A 16,055-nucleotide genomic window follows, 5' to 3' on the forward strand; every position below is an offset into this window, starting at 1 on the left:
GGATCCCTCTCATCCCTTTCCCAAGGACTGGGGCTCCTCCTGCACCCATTTCCCGAGGGATTGGGATCCCTCTCATCCCTCTCCCAAGGGATTGGGATCCCTCTCATCCCTTTCCCAAGGAATGGGGATTTTACTCCCTTCCCAAGGGATTGGGATTGAGATCCCTCTCATCCCTTTCCCAAGGAATGGGGCTCCTCCTGCACCCCTTCCCAAGGGATTGGGATTGGGATCCCCCTCATCCCTTTCCCAAGGAATGGGGCTCCTCTTCCACCCCTTCCCGAGGGATTGGGATCCCTCCCATCCCTTTCCCAAGGAATGGGGCTCCTCCTGCACCCCTTTCCAGAGGGATTGGGATCCCCCTCATCCCTTTCCCAAGGAATGGGGATTTTCCTTTACTCCCTTCCCGAGGGATTGGGATCCCCCTCATCCCTTTCCCAAGGAATGGGGCTCCTCCTGCACCCCTTCCCAAGGGATTGGGATTTCCCTCCTCCCTTTCCCAAGGAATGGGGCTCCTCCTGCACCCCTTTCCAGAGGGATTGGGATCCCTCTCATCCCTTTCCCAAGGAATGGGGCGCCTCCTGCACCCCTTCCCAAGGGATTGGGATCCCTCTCATACCTCTCCCAAGGGATTGGGATCCCTCTCATCCCTCTCCCAAGGGATTGGGATCCCTCTCATGCCTTTCCCAAGGAATGGGGCTCCTCCTGCACCCCTTTCCCAAGGGATTGGGATCCCTCTCATCCCTTTCCCAAGGAATGGGGATTTTCCTTTACTCCCTTCCCGAGGGATTGGGATCCCCCTCATCCCTTTCCAAGGATTGGGGCTCCTCCTGCACCCCTTCCCAAGGGATTGGGATCCCCCTCACCCCTTTCCCAAGGGATTGGGATCCCTCTCATCCCTTTCCCAAAGAATGGGGATTTTACTTTAATCCCTTTCTGAGGGATTGGGATTTCCCTCCTCCCTTTCCCAAGGAATGGGGCTCCTCCTGCACCCCTTTCCAGAGGGATTGGGATCCCTCTCATCCCTTTCCCAAGGAATGGGGCGCCTCCTGCACCCCTTCCCAAGGGATTGGGATCCCTCTCATACCTCTCCCAAGGGATTGGGATCCCTCTCATGCCTTTCCCAAGGAATGGGGCTCCTCCTGCACCCCTTTCCCAAGGGATTGGGATCCCTCTCATCCCTTTCCCAAGGAATGGGGATTTTCCTTTACTCCCTTCCCGAGGGATTGGGATCCCCCTCATCCCTTTCCAAGGATTGGGGCTCCTCCTGCACCCCTTCCCAAGGGATTGGGATCCCCCTCACCCCTTTCCCAAGGGATTGGGATCCCTCTCATCCCTTTCCCAAAGAATGGGGATTTTACTTTAATCCCTTTCTGAGGGATTGGGATTTCCCTCCTCCCTTTCCCAAGGAATGGGGCTCCTCCTGCACCCCTTTCCAGAGGGTTTGGGATCCCCCTCATCCCTTTCCCAAGGAATGGGGCTCCTTCTGCACCCCTTCCCGAGGGATTGGGATCCCCCTCATCCCTTTCCCAAGGAATGGGGATTTTACTCCCTTCCCAAGGGATTGGGATTGGGATCCCTCTCATCCCTTTCCCAAGGAATGGGGCTCCTTCTGCACCCCTTCCCGAGGGATTGGGATCCCCCTCATCCCTTTCCCAAGGAATGGGGCTCCTCCTGCCCCCCCTTCCCCACCACCCCTCTCTCCTTATCTGTTTTTCAGCGAGCCTTAAATTACCGCCCCTTTTTGGGGTTTATTTCAGTTTGGGGCATTGTTCCCCCCCCCCCCCCCCACCTTTGAAACCCTCGGCTTTTTGTCGCCATGACAAAAATCCCTAATTTTGGTGTTTGTCCCTTTACAGCGCGTTCAAGCAGAGCTGGTGTACAAACGCTGGGCCCGCGCCAGCCTCTAAAAATGTTTATTTTTGCCAGCAACGAATTTACACAGCCCCAGGTAGGATTTTATTGCCTCTGTCCGAGGTGAAACGCTGGGGCAAGAAGGGGTTTTCACCCAGTCGTGATAGAAAAGATGAAACCTGATGTGATTTCCCAACAAAATATCTGCGGTTTGGGGTGGTTTTTTTAAAAAAAAAAATTGTCAAAAACAAATACCTTCTCCAAAGCAACCAAACAGGAGCCAAAATCTTCTGTTTCCAGGAACGCTCCTGAATTTCCTCCCAAGCTCCTCAGGCTTTGGGTTTCTAAGTCGGCTCATTACGCTTTAAAATGAAAATTAAAATGAAAAGTGAGTTATTACATATGCAGAGGGCGGGTGCCTGTGAACTCCATCGCCTGGAGATCTCACCCGGGGAGGCGGCTTGTTCTGCTGGCACAGCGGAGCAAGGATGTTTCAAACGAGCCGGGATGGGATCTGGCACCCTCACAGCCCATGGCCGGCCTCGTCTTCCTCCATGATCTCCCCTCATGGCCGCCCCTCGTCTTCCTCCATGATCTCCCCTCATGGCCGCCCTCGTCTTCCTACATGATCTCCCCTCATGGCCGCCCCTCGTCTTCCTCCATGATCTCCCCTCATGGCCGCCCTCGTCTTCCTCCATGATCTCCCCTCATGGCCACTCCTCACATCCCATGGCCACCCCTCACCTTCCTCCATGATCTCCCCTCATGGCCGCTCCTCACATCCCATGGCCGCCCCTCATCTTCCTCCATGATCTCCCCTCATGGCCGCCCTCGTCTTCCTCCATGATCTCCCCTCACGGCCGCCCTCGTCTTCCTCCATGATCTCCCCTCACGGCCGCCCTCGTCTTCCTCCATGATCTCCCCTCATGGCCGCCCTCACCTTCCTCCATGATCTCCCCTCATGGCTGCCCTCGTCTTCCTCCATGATCTCCCCTCATGGCCACCCCTCACATCCCATGGCCACCCCTCGTCTTCCTCCACGATCTCCCCTCATGGCCGCCCCTCAATTTCCTCCATGATCTCCCCTCATGGCCACCCCTTGTCTTCCTCCATGATCTCCCCTCATGGCTGCTCCTCACATCCCATGGCCACCCCTCACCTTCCTCCATGATCTCCCCTCATGGCTGCCCCTCACCTTCCTCCATGATCTCCCCTCATGGCCACCCTCGTCTTCCTCCATGATCTCCCCTCATGGCCTCCCTCGTCTTCCTCCATGATCTCCCCTCATGGCCACCCCTCACCTTCCTCCATGATCTCCCCTCATGGCCACCCCTCACCTTCCTCCATGATCTCCCCTCATGGCCACCCCTCACCTTCCTCCATGATCTCCCCTCATGGCTGCCCTCATCTTCCTCCATGATCTCCCCTCATGGCCGCCCCTCACATCCCATGGCCGCCCCTCATCTCCTCCACGATCTCCCCTCATGGCCGCCCACGTCTTCCTCCATGATCTCCCCTCATGGCCTCCCTCGTCTTCCTCCATGATCTCCCCTCATGGCTGCCCCTCACCTTCCTCCATGATCTCCCCTCATGGCCACCCCTCACCTTCCTCCATGATCTCCCCTCATGGCCACCCCTCACCTTCCTCCATGATCTCCCCTCATGGCCACCCCTCACCTTCCTCCATGATCTCCCCTCATGGCCGCCCCTCACATCCCATGGCCGCCCCTCATCTCCTCCACGATCTCCCCTCATGGCTGCCCCTCAATTTCCTCCATGATCTCCCCTCATGGCCACCCCTTGTCTTCCTCCATGATCTCCCCTCATGGCCGCCCTTGTCTTCCTCCATGATCTCCCCTCATGGCCGCTCCTCACATCCCATGGCCACCCCTCACCTTCCTCCATGATCTCCCCTCATGGCTGCCCCTCACCTTCCTCCATGATCTCCCCTCATGGCCACCCTCGTCTTCCTCCATGATCTCCCCTCATGGCCTCCCTCGTCTTCCTCCATGATCTCCCCTCATGGCCACCCCTCACCTTCCTCCATGATCTCCCCTCATGGCCACCCCTCACCTTCCTCCATGATCTCCCCTCATGGCCACCCCTCACCTTCCTCCATGATCTCCCCTCATGGCCACCCCTCACCTTCCTCCATGATCTCCCCTCATGGCCACCCCTCACCTTCCTCCATGATCTCCCCTCATGGCTGCCCTCGTCTTCCTCCATGATCTCCCCTCATGGCCGCCCCTCACATCCCATGGCCGCCCCTCATCTCCTCCACGATCTCCCCTCATGGCCGCCCTCGTCTTCCTCCATGATCTCCCCTCATGGCCTCCCTCGTCTTCCTCCATGATCTCCCCTCATGGCCACCCCTCACCTTCCTCCATGATCTCCCCTCATGGCCGCCCCTCACCTTCCTCCATGATCTCCCCTCATGGCTGCCCCTCACCTTCCTCCATGATCTCCCCTCATGGCCGCCCCTCACCTTCCTCCATGATCTCCCCTCATGGCCACCCCTCACCTTCCTCCATGATCTCCCCTCATGGCCACCCCTCACCTTCCTCCATGATCTCCCCTCATGGCTGCCCTCGTCTTCCTCCATGATCTCCCCTCATGGCCGCCCCTCACATCCCATGGCCGCCCCTCATCTCCTCCACGATCTCCCCTCATGGCCGCCCTCGTCTTCCTCCATGATCTCCCCTCATGGCCACCCCTCACATCCCATGGCCACCCCTCACTTTCCTCCATGATCTCCCCTCATGGCTGCCCCTCACATCCCATGGCTGTCCCTCACCTTCCTCCACGATCTCCCCTCATGGCCGCCCTCGTCTTCCTCCATGATCTCCCCTCATGGCCGCCCTCGTCTTCCTCCATGATCTCCCCTCATGGCTGCCCTCGTCTTCCTCCATGATCTCCCCTCATGGCCGCCCCTCACCTTCCTCCACGATCTCCCCTCATGGCCACCCCTCACCTTCCTCCACGATCTCCCCTCATGGCCTCCCTCGTCTTCCTCCATGATCTCCCCTCATGGCCGCCCCTCACCTTCCTCCATGATCTCCCCTCATGGCCACCCCTCACCTTCCTCCATGATCTCCCCTCATGGCTGCCCTCGTCTTCCTCCATGATCTCCCCTCATGGCCGCCCCTCACATCCCATGGCCGCCCCTCATCTCCTCCACGATCTCCCCTCATGGCCGCCCTCGTCTTCCTCCATGATCTCCCCTCATGGCCGCCCTCGTCTTCCTCCATGATCTCCCCTCATGGCCACCCCTCACATCCCATGGCCACCCCTCACTTTCCTCCATGATCTCCCCTCATGGCTGCCCCTCACATCCCATGGCTGTCCCTCACCTTCCTCCATGATCTCCCCTCATGGCCGCCCTCGTCTTCCTCCATGATCTCCCCTCATGGCCGCCCTCGTCTTCCTCCATGATCTCCCCTCACGGCCGCCCTCGTCATCCTCCATGATCTCCCCTCACGGCCGCCCTCGTCTTCCTCCATGATCTCCCCTCATGGCCGCCCCTCACATCCCATGGCCGCCCCTCATCTCCTCCACGATCTCCCCTCATGGCCGCCCTCGTCTTCCTCCATGATCTCCCCTCATGGCCACCCCTCACATCCCATGGCTGTCCCTCACCTTCCTCCACGATCTCCCCTCATGGCCGCCCTCGTCTTCCTCTATGATCTCCCCTCATGGCCGCCCTCGTCTTCCTCCATGATCTCCCCTCATGGCCGCCCTCGTCTTCCTCCATGATCTCCCCTCATGGCCGCCCCTCACCTTCCTCCATGATCTCCCCTCATGGCCACCCCTCACCTTCCTCCATGATCTCCCCTCATGGCCACCCCTCACCTTCCTCCATGATCTCCCCTCATGGCCACCCCTCACCTTCCTCCATGATCTCCCCTCATGGCCGCCCCTCACCTTCCTCCATGATCTCCCCTCATGGCCACCCCTCACCTTCCTCCATGATCTCCCCTCATGGCCGCCCTCGTCTTCCTCCATGATCTCCCCCATGATCTCCCCTCACAAACATGGAAACCCTCATGATCTCCCCCATGATCCCCCCGTATCTCCCCTCACAAACACGAGCACCGCATTATCTCCTCCATGATCTCCCCTCACACACACGGACACCCATGATCTCCCCCATGATCTCCCCTCACAAACACGAGCACCCCATGATCCCCCCCATGATCTCCCCCGGATCTCCCCTCACACACACGGACCCCCCTGATCTCCTCCATGATCTCCCCTCACACACACGGACCCCCCGATCTCCCCCGTATCTCCCCTCACACACACGGACACCCCCCTGATCTCCTCCATGATCTCCCCTCACACACACGGACCCCCCTGATCTCCTCCATGATTTCCCCTCACACACACGGACCCCCCTGATCCCCCCCATGATCTCCCCCGTATCTCCCCTCACACACACGGACACCCCCTTGATCTCCTCCATGATCTCCCCTCACACACACGGACCCCCCTGATCCCCCCCGTATCTCCCGTCCCGCCGCTCTCCCTCCCTCTCCCTTCCCGCCCGCTGACGTCCCTGACGCGCTCTCCCCCCGCTCTCCCTCCCCGCCCCCCCGCGCTGGCTACGTGCAGTTCCCCACGAGGCGCCGCGCGCGGCCCCCGGCCGAGGGAACGGCTCGCGCCGCACGTTCGCGGCCCCGCCCGCCCGCCGGGGGAGGCGGGACGGCCCCGGCCAATGGCGGCCAATGGCGGCCAGTGGCGGCCAGTGGCGGCCAATGGCGAGGGGAGCCGCGGGCAAAGTCCCGGCCCCCGCGGCCAAAGTCCCGGCCCCCGCGGGCAAAGTCCCGGCCCCCGCGGGCAAAGTCCCGGCCCCGCGGCCAAAGTCCCGCCCCCGCGGGCGCCCATGGCGGCGGCGCGGCCGCGAGCGGCGTCAGAGGTGGGTCGCGCCTGCCGCCGCCTCACGGCGCTTTCGGTCCTTCAGCGCCCTCAGTCCTTCGCTGCCTTCAGTGCCCCTCAGCGCCCTCCGTTCTTCAGCGCCCTCGGCCCTTCAGTGCCCTCGGTTCTTCAGTGCCCTCGGCCCTTCAGTGCCCTCGGTTCTTCAGTGCCCTCGGTTCTTCAGCGCCCTCGGCCCCTCAGTGCCCTCGGCCCTTCAGCGCCCTCGGCCCTTCAGTGCCCTCGGTTCTTCAGTGCCCTCGGCCCTTCAGTGCCCTCGGTTCTTCAGTGCCCTCTGTTCTTCAGCGCCCTCCTTTCTTCAGTGCCCCTCAGCGCCCTCGGTTCTTCAGTGCCCTCGGCCCTTCAGTGCCCTCGGTTCTTCAGTGCCCTCGGCCCTTCAGCGCCCTCGGTTCTTCAGTGCCCTCTGTTCTTCAGCGCCCTCCTTTCTTCAGTGCCCCTCAGCGCCCTCGGTCCCTCAGCGCCCTCCTTTCTTCAGCGCCCTCGGTCCTTCATTGCCCTCGGTCCCTCAGCGCCCTCCTTTCTTCAGCGCCCTCCTTTCTTCAGCGCCCTCGGCCCCTCAGCGCCCTCCTTTCTTCAGCGCCCTCGGCCCTCAGCGCCCTCCTTTCTTCAGTGCCCTCGGCCCTCAGCGCCCTCCTTTCCTCACTGCCCTCGGTCCCTCAGTGCCCTCGGCCCTTCAGCGCCCTCGGTTCTTCAGCCCCTTCGGTCCTTCAGTGCCTTCGGTTCTTCAGTGCCCTCGGTCCCTCAACACCCTCAGTTCTTCAGTGCCCCTCAGCGCCCTCGGTCCCTCATGCCCGCGGTTCTTCATTGCCCTCGGCCCCTCAGTGCCCTCCTTTCTTCAGTGCCCTCGGCCCCTCAGTGCCCTCGGCCCCTCAGTGCCCTCGGCCCCTCAGCGCCCTCCTTTCTTCAGTGCCCTCGGCCCCTCAGTGCCCTCAGCCCTTCAGTGCCCTCGGCCCCTCAGCGCCCTCGGTCCCTCAGTGCCCTCAGCCCTTCAGCGCCCTCGGCCCCTTAGCGCCCTCCGTTCTTCAGCGCCCTCCTTTCCTCAGCGCCCTCGGTTCTTCAGTGCCCTCGGCCCTTCAGCGCCCTCAGCCCCTCAGCACCCTCGGCCCTTCAGTGCCCTCGGTCTCTCAATACCCTCGGTTCTTCAGTGCCCCTCAGCGCCCTCGGTCCCTCAGCGCCCTCGGTTCTTCAGCGCCCTCGGTTCTTCAGCGCCCTCGGTCACTCAGCGCCCTCGGTCCCTCAGCGCCCTCGGTCCCTCAGCGCCCTCAGCCCCTCAGCGCCCTCGGTTCTTCAGCGCCCTCGGTCCCTCAGCGCCCTCGGTTCTTCATTGCCCCTCAGCGCCCTCGGTTCTTCATTGCCCTCGGTCCCTCAGCGCCCTCGGTTCTTCAGCGCCCTCGGTTCTTCATTGCCCTCGGCCCTTCAGCGCCCTCGGCCCCTCAGTGCCCTCGCTTCTTCAAGTGCCCTTCAGTGCCCTCGGCCCTTCAGCTCCCTCCTTTCCTCAGCGCCCTCGGTTCTCCAGCGCCCTTGGCCCCTCAGCGCCCTCCTTTCTTCAGTGCCCTCGGCCCTTCAGTGCCCGTGGCGCTCTCAGTCCCTCGGCCCTCTCAATCCTTCAGCCCCCTGAGGCCTTCAGCGCTTTCAGCCCCCTCAGCCCTCTCAGTCCTTGAGCCCCCTGAGCCCCCTCAGTCCCCTGAGCCCCCTGAGCCCCCTCAGTCCCCTGAGCCCCCTCAGTCCCCTGAGCCCCCTGAGCCCCCTCAGTCCCCTGAGCCCCCTGAGCCCCCTCAGTCCCCTGAGCCCTGTAGCCGCCTCAGTCTTTCAGCATTTTCAGTCCCCTCATTCCTTCAGCACTTCCAGTCCCCTCAGCCCTCTCAGCCCCTTCATCCTGCTCATCATCCTCAGCCCCTTCATTCCCCTATTCTCCTCATCCCCCTCAGTTCCTTCGTGTCCTTCATTCCCTTATTCCCCTCATCCTCCTCAATCCCTTAATTCCCCCAGTCCCCTCATCCCCTCAGGTCCTTCGTTTCCTTCATTCCCTTATTCCCCTCATCCCCCTCAATTCCTTCATCTCGTTCATTCCCTCAGTCTCTTCATTCCATTATTCCTCTCACTCCCTTATTCTCCTCATCCCCTCATTCCTTTCATTCCCTTGTTTCACCCCCCTCAGTCCCCTCATTCCCGCCATTCCCTTTTCCCCCTCATTCCCTCCATTCCCTCCATTCCCTTTTCCCCTTCATTCCCTTTTTCTCCTCATCCCCTCATTCCCTCCATTCCCCTTTTCCCTACATTCCCTTTTCCCCCTCATTCCCTCCATTCCCTTTTCCCCCTCATTCCCTCCATTCCCTTTCCCCCTCCATTCCCTCCATTCCCCTTTTCCCCCTCATTCCCTCCATTCCCTTTTCCCCCTCATTCCCTTTTCCCCTTCATTCCCTCCATTCCCCTTTTCCCCTCATTCCCTGATTCCCCTCATTCCTTCCATTCCCTTTCCCCCTCCTCCCCCTCATTCCCTGATTCCCCTCATTCCCTCCATTCCCTTTCCCCCTCCTCCCCCTCATTCCCTGATTCCCCTCATTCCCTCCATTCCCTTTCCCCCTCATTCCCTCCATTCCCCTTTTCCCCCTCATTCCCTGATTCCCCTCATTCCCTCCATTCCCTTTCCCCCTCATTCCCTCCATTCCCCTCCTCCCCCTCATTCCCTGATTCCCCTCATTCCCTCCATTCCCCTCCTCCCCCTCATTCCCTGATTCCCCTCATTCCCTCCATTCCCTTTTCCCTCTCCTCCCCCTCATTCCCTGATTCCCCTCATTCCCTGATTCCCCTCATTCCCTGATTCCCCTCATTCCCCTCATTCCCTCATTCCCCTCATTCCCTGATTCCCCTCATTCCCTCAGCCCCAGCGCCCAGGGGCTCAATCCGGCCGCTCCCCCCGCGCTCCCCGCGTGGCTCCCGCGCTCGGTTTGGTTTGAAGGGAAAACTTTGGCTCAAGTTCGGGAAAAAACCGATCCCGACTTTTCCTTCTGCCGCTTTCAGCGCCGGAAGCGAAGCTGCGGCCGAGCCGTGCTCCAGCCCGGCAGCACTTCCAGAGGCGTTTCCTCTCCCTGGCTGTCACAAAATCCTGGAATTTCGAGCGCGATGGGACCCACCGGGATCATCCAATCCAGCTCCCGGCCCTGCACCGACACCGCAGCCATCCCAGCCTGGGCATCCCTGGGAGCGCTGGCCTGGAGCTCCGGCACCCTTGGGAATGTAGGGAATGAGCTGCTCCAGGGCCCCGGCACCCCCTGGGGGAAGAACCTTTCCCCAAAATCCTTAAATTCCTAAAATTGCTCCAAGCAACGGCCTATCCTAAAGCAGGGAATCCCAGAACTTGGGTGGGGACCCCAAATCCCATCTCATTCCAACCCTGACACCTCCCACTATCCCAACTGCTGATCCTAAATCAGGGAATCCCACAATTTGGGAAGGGACCTCAAATCCCATCCCATTCCAGCCCTGACCCCTTTCCCTATCCCACTATCCCAACTGCCCATCCTAAATCAGGGAATCCCAGAATTTGGGTGGGAAAGGACCCCAAATCCCATCCCATTCCAGCCCTGACCCCTTTCCCTATCCCACAATCCCAACTGCTGATCCTAAATCAGGGAATCCCAGAATTTGGGTGGGAAAGGACCCCAAATCCCATCCCATTCCAGCCCTGACCCCTTTCCCTATCCCACATTCCCAAGTGCCGATCCTAAATCAGGGAATCCCAGAATTTGGGTGGGAAGGGACCCCAAATCCCATCCCATTCCAGCCCTGACCCCTTTCCCTATCCCAAGTGCCGATCCTAAATCAGGGAATCCCAGAATTTGGGAAGGGACCCCAAATCCCATCCCATTCCAGCCCTGACCCCTTTCCCTATCCCACATCCCCAAGTGCCCATCCTAAATTAGGGAATCCCAGAATTTGGGAAAGGACCCCAAATCCCATCCCATTCCAGCTCTGACCCCTTTCCCTATCCCACATTCCCAAGTGCCCATCCTAAATCAGGGAATCCCAGAATTTGGGTGGGAACGACCCCAAATCCCATCCCATTCCAGCCCTGACCCCTTTCCCACTATCCCAAGTGCCGATCCTAAATCAGGGAATCCCAGAATTTGGGAAAGGACCCCAAATCCCATCCCATTCCAGCCCTGACCCCTTTCCCTATCCCACAATCCCAAGTGTTGATCCTAAATCAGGGAATCCCAGAATTTGGGTGGGAAGGGACCCCAAATCCCATCCCATTCCAGCCCTGACCCCTTTCCCTATCCCAACTGCCCATCCTAAATCAGGGAATCCCAGAATTTGGGTGGGAAAGGACCCCAAATCCCTTCCCATTCCAGCCCTGACCCCTTTCCCTATCCCACTATCCCAACTGCCCATCCTAAATCAGGGAATCCCAGAATTTGGGTGGGAAAGGACCCCAAATCCCATCCCATTCCAGCCCTGACCCCTTTCCCTATCCCACAATCCCAACTGCTGATCCTAAATCAGGGAATCCCAGAATTTGGGTGGGAAAGGACCCCAAATCCCATCCCATTCCAGCCCTGACCCCATTCCCTCTCCCAGGGCTCTCTCCGACCTTTCTGGGGCCGTTCCCAGCCCCGGCTCCTTTGGGAATTCTCCTCCAGGGCTGAATTTCTCCCCAAAATCCCCCAAAATGCCCCAAATCCCCCAAAATCCCCCAAAATCCCGGCAATTCCCCCCGGAGCAGCCGTTTCCGTCCCTCCCCTCAGGGCTGCGGCCGCTTCCTTGGGTGGGGTTGGATTCGTTATTCTTGGATTATTTAATGAGTTAGGATTGATGATTTACATATTTCGTTATTTATTATCGAATGATCAAATTATTTAATATTTGTTATTAATTATTAATTATTTATCAATTAATTTATTATTGTTAATTTATTAATTTATTATTTAATTATCTGCTATTTAATATTTATTATTTAATTATTTGTTATTCAATTATTTAATTATTTATTATTTATTACTTACCATTTATTATTTATTTAATTAATTATTAATTATTAATTATTTATTAAATATATTATTTATTATATTTATTATTTATTATATTTATTATTTATTATTTATTATTTATTATTTTATTATTTATTTATTATTTATTATTTAATTGTTTATCGTTTATTCAATTATTCATTAGTTATTATTCATTACATAATTATTTATTATTTATTATTTATTTAATTATTTATTGATTATTTATTGATTATTTATTATTTGTTATTTATTTAATTATTTATTGATTATTTATTATTTAATTATTTATAATTTAATTATTCAATTATTTATTACTTATTATTCATTATTTAATTATTTATTATTTATTTCATTATTTATTATTTATTATTAATTATTTAACTTTATTATTTGCTTATTCAATTATTTATTACTATTATTTAATTATTTAATCATTTATTATTTATTATTTAATTATTTATCATTTATTATTTGTTTATTAATTATTTACTATTTGATTTTTTAATGATTTAAGTATTTGTTATTTGCTTTTCCATTATTTGGTATTTGATTTTTAATTATTTAATTACTTGCGATTTAATTATTTACGATTTAATTATTCACTATTCGGCTATTTGTTACTTAATTATTTATTACCTGATTTCTAATTATTTAATTACATTTTTTTTTATTTTTATTATTTAAATATTTATTATTTTGATTTTTAATTATTTAATTATTTACTATTCGGTTATTTATTATTTACTTATAATCAATTTATTAATTGATTTTTATTATTTAATTATTTATTATTTAATTTTTTTAATGATTTACTTATTTATTGTCTGATTTTCCATTATTTGGTATTTGATTTTTAATTATTTAATTATTTGAGATTTAATTATTTACTATTTAATTATTCACTATTCGTCTATTTGTTACTTAATTATTCCTTCTCTGATTTTTAATAATTTAATTATATATATTTTCATTTTTATTATTTAGTTATTCATTATTTTGATTTTTAATTATTTAATTATTTACTATTCGCCTATTTATTATTTAATTATTTATTATTTGATTTTTAATATTTAATTATTTATTTCATTTTTATTATTTATTGATTTATTGTTTGATTTTTCATTATTTAATTATTTACACTTTAATTATTTAATATTTAATTATTTACAATTTAAATTATTTAATTATTTACGATTCGGCTATTTATCATTTAATTATTTATTATTCCATCTTTAATTATTAAATTATTATTTTATTTTTTGAGTTTTGTTATTTAATTACTTATTACTGGATTTTTAATTATTTAATTATTTACGATTTAATTATTTACTGTTCGGCTATTTACAATTTAATTACATATTACTTATTGATTTATTATTCGATTTTTAATTATTTTACTATTTACAATTTAATTATTTACAATTTAATTATTTATTATTTGATTATTTATTATTTGATTTTTAACTATTTCATTATTTATTATTTAATAATTTACTATTTAATGATGTACTATTCAATTATTTATTATCTGATTAATTATTACTTGATTATTTTAAATTATTCATAATGTGATTAATTATTTAATTATTAACTATTTGATTATTTGATCTGTATTTGATTTATTAATTTGTATCGGTATTTATTATTTAATCACATATTCGCTGCATTTGATTTTATTACCGGGTGTTTTGTACCATTATTTATTAATTTATTCCACATTTGCCATATTCACGTCATTATTTCTTTGATTATTTATTTATTTTCTTTTCTTTTAGGATTATTTATTAGTTATCGTTTAATTTTGGTATTACTTGATGTATTTACTAGATTTTATTTTATTATTTTTTTTATAATTAAATATTATTTTATTCTATCTATGCTCCATTTTATTATTTATAATTTATTATTTATAATTTATAAGTTATTATTTATTATTTATTATCTATCATTTATTATTTATCATTATTATTTATTATTATCATTATTAATAATCATTTATTATTTATTATTTATCATTTATCATTTATCATTTATTATTTATCATTTATCATTTATCATTTATTATTTCTCATTTATTATTTCTCATTTTTATTCATTCATTATTATTTATCATTTATTAGTTATCATTTACCATTTATTATTTATTAGTCATTATTCATTATTTATCATTTACTATTTATTATTTATTATTTATCATTTAGTATTATTATTCATTAATTATTATTTACTATTTCTTATTTATCATTTATTATTTATCATTCATCATTTATCATGTATTATTTACTATTTACTATTTATTATTTGTCATTTATCATTTATTATTTATTATTTATCATCTATTAGCTATTATTTATTATTTATTGTTCATTATTTATTATTTATCATTTACTATTTATTATTTATTATTTATCATTTAGTATTATTATTTATTATTTATTATTTATTACTTATTACTTATTATTTACTATTTATTATTTATTATTTATCGTTTATCATTTATTATTCATTATTTATTATTTAATTATTTACTATTTATTAATAATAATTTTATTATTTATTATTTTATTATTAATTAGCTATACTTTCTTTTATTATTTATTCTTTTTCCACATCTTTGCCACATTTAAAAATTAATTTTTAATTATTTTACTGTACATTCACCGAATTTCATTTTATTTGGGTTTTTATTATTTGATGACATCTTTATTGCATCTCATTAGTGATTAATTCATATAATTATTAATCAGCCATTTCCTATCTGTTATTATTATTTGACGTCATTATTTATCATTTTACCATCTCTTGACTGCATTGGGCTTTATTGTTCATTTTATTTTATTAATTCTTTTATTTTATTGTTTATTTTATTTTATTTTTTATTTTAATAATTATTTTTTTAATTTTATTATTTATTTTATTTCATTTTATTATTCATTTTATTTATTTTATACTATTTTATTATTTATTTTATTTTTTAAGTTTTATTGTTTATTTTATTGCTTATTTCATTTTATTATTTATTTTATTTCATTTTATTATTTTATTTTATTTTATTTTATTTTATTTTATTTTATTATTTATTTCATATTATTATTTATTTTATTTCATTTTATCATTTATTTAATTTTTTTATTTTTTTATTTTTATTTTATTTTAATGTTTATCTTATTATTTCTTTTATTTTATTATTTATTTTTCATTTTATTTTTATTTTATTATTTATTTTATTTTATTATTTAATTTATTTCATGTTATTATTCATTTTATTATTTAATTTATTTCATGTTATTATTCATTTTATTATTTATTTATTTTATTTTATTTTATTTTATTTTACTTTATTTTATTTTATTTTAATATTTATTTAATTTTATGATTTATTTTATTTTATGATTTATTTAATTTTTAATTTTATTTAATTTTAATTTTATTTTATTTTATTGTTTATTTTATTATTTATTTTATTTTTATTATTTATTTTTCATTTTATTTTTTATTTTATTATTTATTTTCTTTTATTATTTCTTTTATTATTTTTTTATATTATTTTATTTTATTTTAGTTTATTATTTTATTTATTATTTACTTTATTTTATTTTAATATTCATTTTATTTTTAATTTTTAAAATTTTGTTGTTTATTTTATTATTTATTTTATTTTATCATTTATTTCATTATTTATTTTGTTATTAATTTTACCTTATCATTTATTTTATTTCATTTTTAATCCAAAATATTCCCATTTTCAACCCAAAATATTCCCAATTTTAACCCAAAATATTCCCATTTTTAATTCCCATTTTTAACCCAAAATATTCCCATTTTCAACCCAAAATATTCCCAATTTGTAATTTGTAATTAATTTTAAATTAATTTAATATTAACCTCATATGAAGTTTATATTAATTCTATATTAATTTTAGTTAACTTTTAATTAATTTAATATTAATTTTATATTAACTGTATATGAATTTTAATTAAATCTATAAAAACTTAAAAATTAATTTTATTAATGTTTAATGATTTTAAATTTCAATAATTTTAATTAATTTGCACTTAATTGGAATTATTCCGAATTCTTTTTAATTATTTGTAATCCTCTTTTAAATTATTTAATTTTATTCTTATTATTGAAATTATTTAATTAATTAAAAATTGATTTTAACTAAATTTATTTAAAATTAATTTAAAATCTATTGAAAATGAATTTAAACGAAAATTGATTTTAGTTATTTCATTATTTTTAATTCTTTATTATTA

The 16,055-nt window shown here is 46.5% G+C and overlaps 1 protein-coding gene across 1 annotated transcript in view; it reads left to right on the forward strand.

Annotated features, from left to right (window-relative positions):
* The first annotated feature begins 6,565 nt into the window (after positions 1-6,565).
* LOC138107077 (proline-rich protein 36-like) overlaps positions 6,566-16,055 on the forward strand; it is a 50,927-nt gene continuing 41,437 nt past the window's right edge. Inside the window, exons 1-2 of the mRNA XM_069008409.1 lie at positions 6,566-7,232; positions 7,310-8,575. Of these exons, the coding sequence (XP_068864510.1) occupies positions 6,566-7,232; positions 7,310-8,575 (1,933 nt within the window). The remainder of the gene's footprint in view (positions 7,233-7,309; positions 8,576-16,055) is intronic.

Source organism: Aphelocoma coerulescens, chromosome 3, assembly GCF_041296385.1.
Source record: "Aphelocoma coerulescens isolate FSJ_1873_10779 chromosome 3, UR_Acoe_1.0, whole genome shotgun sequence".
Classification (NCBI taxonomy): Eukaryota; Metazoa; Chordata; class Aves; order Passeriformes; family Corvidae; genus Aphelocoma; species Aphelocoma coerulescens.